Genomic DNA, 3375 nt, shown 5'->3' on the forward strand with positions numbered 1-3375 from the left:
TGCCGCAAGCAACCCTAGTGGAAAACTGGGAAACGTCCAGCAATGCAGTTAGGACAGTGGCCCATAAAACATCGGATTTCAACCTGTGTCCTAAGGTGTAAAGACACAGACTAAAGGCACAAGATATAGTGAGCCTTTAACACTTTCTCCTTTGTTCTTCCTATTTCTCTATTTCTTCTCCATTTCCGATAGTGTTCACTACCCTCTCTCCATCCCACGTGCCAACAGCCCCTCTTTTCTCTTTTATTCTCGCCCACAGTTTCCCTCCTTTCTTCCACCTGCGCCCAACGGTACGGCCCAGAAAACGAACTGGATGCGTTGGACAGGGCACGCGCGCACTGGGAACGCCAGCTAGACCGAGCCCTGGGAGGCAAGGAGGTCCCCAGGAAACCCTGCCAGGGGAGCCGGGTTTTGCGCTCCGGCGCCTCTAGCGGCGGCCCCCAGAAGTCTGACTCGCGAGGCCCGAGTTGCAGGGACTGAATAGCAAACTGAGGCTGAGTAGGAAACAGACTATGAGGTCGGTGCAGATCTTACTCTCCCAATGCCGATTGCTCCTTGTACTAGTTCCGACAGTGCTCCTTCTTAACTCTCTTGGCGAAGATGTAATTTTTCACCCTCAAGGGGAGTTTGACTCGTTTGAAATCACTATTCCCGAGAAGCTGAGCTTCCGGGGAGAGGTGCAGGGTGTGGTCAGTTCCGTGTCCTACCAACTGCAGTTAAAAGGCAAGAAGCATGTCCTCCATTTGTGGCCCAAGAGATTTCTGTTGCCCCGACATCTGCGCATTTTCTCCTTCACAGAACATGGGGAACTGCTGGAGGATCATCCTTATATACCCAAGGACTGCAACTACATGGGCTCCGTGGAAGAGTCTCTGGACTCTAAAGCTACTATAAGCACATGCATGGGGGGCCTCCGAGGTGTATTTAACATTGATGGCAAACATTACCAAATTGAGCCCCTCAAGGCCTCTCCCAGTTTTGAACATGTCGTCTATCTCCTGAAGAAAGAGCAGTTTGGGAATCAGGTTTGTGGCTTAAGTGATGATGAAATAGAATGGCAGATGGCCCCTTATGAGAATAAGGCGAGGCTAAGGGACTATCCTGGATCCTATAAACACCCAAAGTACATGGAATTGATCCTACTCTTTGATCACAGTAGGTATAGCTTTGTGAATAACAATCTTTCTCAAGTCATACATGATGGCATTATTTTGACTGCGATTATGGACACCTACTTCCAAGACGTTCGTATGAGGATACACTTAAAGGCTCTTGAAGTATGGACAGATTTTAACAAAATACGCGTTGGATATCCAGCGTTAGCTGACGTTTTAGGCAGATTTGTAATATATAAAAAAAGTATATTAAATGCTCGACTGTCATCAGATTGGGCACATTTATATCTTCAAAGAAAATATAATGATGCTCTTGCATGGTCTTTTGGAAAAGTGTGTTCTCTAGAATATGCTGGATCAGTGAGTACTTTACTAGATGCAAATATCCTTGCACCTGCCACCTGGTCTGCTCATGAACTGGGTCATGCTGTAGGGATGTTACATGATGAACAATACTGCCAATGTAGGGGTAGGCTTAATTGCATCATGGGCTCAGGACGCAGTGGGTTTAGCAACTGCAGTTATATCTCTTTTTTTAAACATATCTCTTCGGGAGCAACATGTCTAAATAATATCCCAGGACTACGTTATGTGCTTAAGAGATGTGGAAACAAAATTGTGGAAGACAATGAGGAATGTGATTGTGGTTCCACAGAGGAGTGTCAGAAAGATCGGTGTTGCCAATCAAATTGTAAGTTGCAACCAGGTGCCAACTGTAGCACTGGACTTTGCTGTCATGGTTGTCGGTTTCGTCCATCTGGATACATGTGTAGGCAGGAAGAAAATGAATGTGACCTTGCAGAGTACTGTGACGGGAATTCAAGTTCCTGCCCAAATGATGTTTATAAGCAGGATGGAACTCCTTGCAAGTATAAAGGCCGTTGTTTCAGGAAGGGGTGCAGATCCAGATATATGCAGTGCCAAAGCATTTTTGGACCTGATGCCATGGAGGCTCCTAGTGAGTGCTATGATGCAGTTAACTTAATAGGTGATCAATTTGGTAACTGTGAGATTACAGGAATTCGAAATTTTAAAAAGTGTGAAAGTGCAAATTCAATATGTGGCAGGCTACAGTGTATAAACGTCGAAACCATCCCTGATTTGCCAGAGCATACGACTATAATTTCTACTCATTTAGGGGCAGAAAATCTCATGTGCTGGGGCACAGGCTATCATCTATCCATGAAACCCATGGGGATACCTGACCTGGGTATGATAAATGATGGCACCTCCTGTGGAGAAGACCGGGTATGTTTTAACAAAAATTGCGTCAATAGCTCAGTCCTGCAGTTTGACTGTTTGCCTGAGAAATGCAATACCCGAGGTGTTTGCAACAACAGAAAAAACTGCCACTGCATGTATGGCTGGGCACCTCCATTCTGTGAAGAGGTGGGGTATGGAGGAAGCATTGACAGTGGGCCTCCAGGACTGTTCGGAGGGGAGATTCCCCAGTCAATTCGGATTGTGTCCATCATAATGTTTCGCCTTTTTTTATTAATCCTTTCAGCAGTTTTTGTGTTTTTCCGACAAGTGATAGGAAACCATTTAAAATCCAAACAGGAAAAAATGCCACCATCCAAAGCAGAAACTGAACAAGAAGCATCTAAAACAAAACTGGACTCGGAGAGAGCATCTAAAGCAAAAACGAACAGGAAGATCTAAGAAGCAAAAACTCGGACAGGAAGCATCTAAAGGAAAAACCCGAACAGGAGCTCTAAAGCAAAAGCCGAACAGGAAGGCATCTAAAGCAAAAACGGCGACACAGGAAGCATCTAAAGCAAAAACTGGACAGAAGCATACTAAAGCAAAACTGGACAGGAAGCATCTAAAGCAAACGTTGAAAGTAAACGACCCAAAGCAAAGAGTGTCAAGAAAGAAAAAAAGTAACCAGTTAATCTATACTCATTCAGTAACACACGCTCATTTATTTAACCAGCTAATCATTTATCCAAAGGCTTTCCATTCTTCTCCCAATATTTTTTTACTTTAATTTTTCCCACAAGTTTTACTCAGCAAATAAATGGCATTCTTGTTTTGGAAACAAACCAGTGCATTCTACTTCTCTAGTATTCACTTGCCCCTCAGTTTGCGATCAAGTTGCGGGTATTTTGAAAATCCTGCTCTAATGGCTTTTCCATACACTAAAGCTCTGAAAGTAGTGAGTTTCCTAGAGTTACTGTTGTATTCAAGGTGTAGTCTTATTTCTCAGAATCCCAGGGAACAAAGCAATTGTCTGCCTCTCCCTCTTCTTCCCTCAACT

The 3375-nt window shown here is 44.2% G+C and overlaps 1 protein-coding gene across 1 annotated transcript; it reads left to right on the forward strand.

Moving 5' to 3' along the window:
* The first annotated feature begins 330 nt into the window (after positions 1–330).
* ADAM30 (ADAM metallopeptidase domain 30) lies at positions 331–3154 on the forward strand. Its single transcript, XM_017864161.1, is given in 3 exon segments — positions 331–2789; positions 2791–2917; positions 2920–3154. Coding segments are annotated over 3 exon segments (2487 nt in total). The 5' UTR covers positions 331–512; the 3' UTR covers positions 3003–3154.
* Positions 3155–3375: the final 221 nt, after the last annotated feature.

Source organism: Rhinopithecus bieti, unplaced genomic scaffold, assembly GCF_001698545.2.
Source record: "Rhinopithecus bieti isolate Rb0 unplaced genomic scaffold, ASM169854v2 scaffold_74731, whole genome shotgun sequence".
NCBI classification, from domain to species: Eukaryota; Metazoa; Chordata; class Mammalia; order Primates; family Cercopithecidae; genus Rhinopithecus; species Rhinopithecus bieti.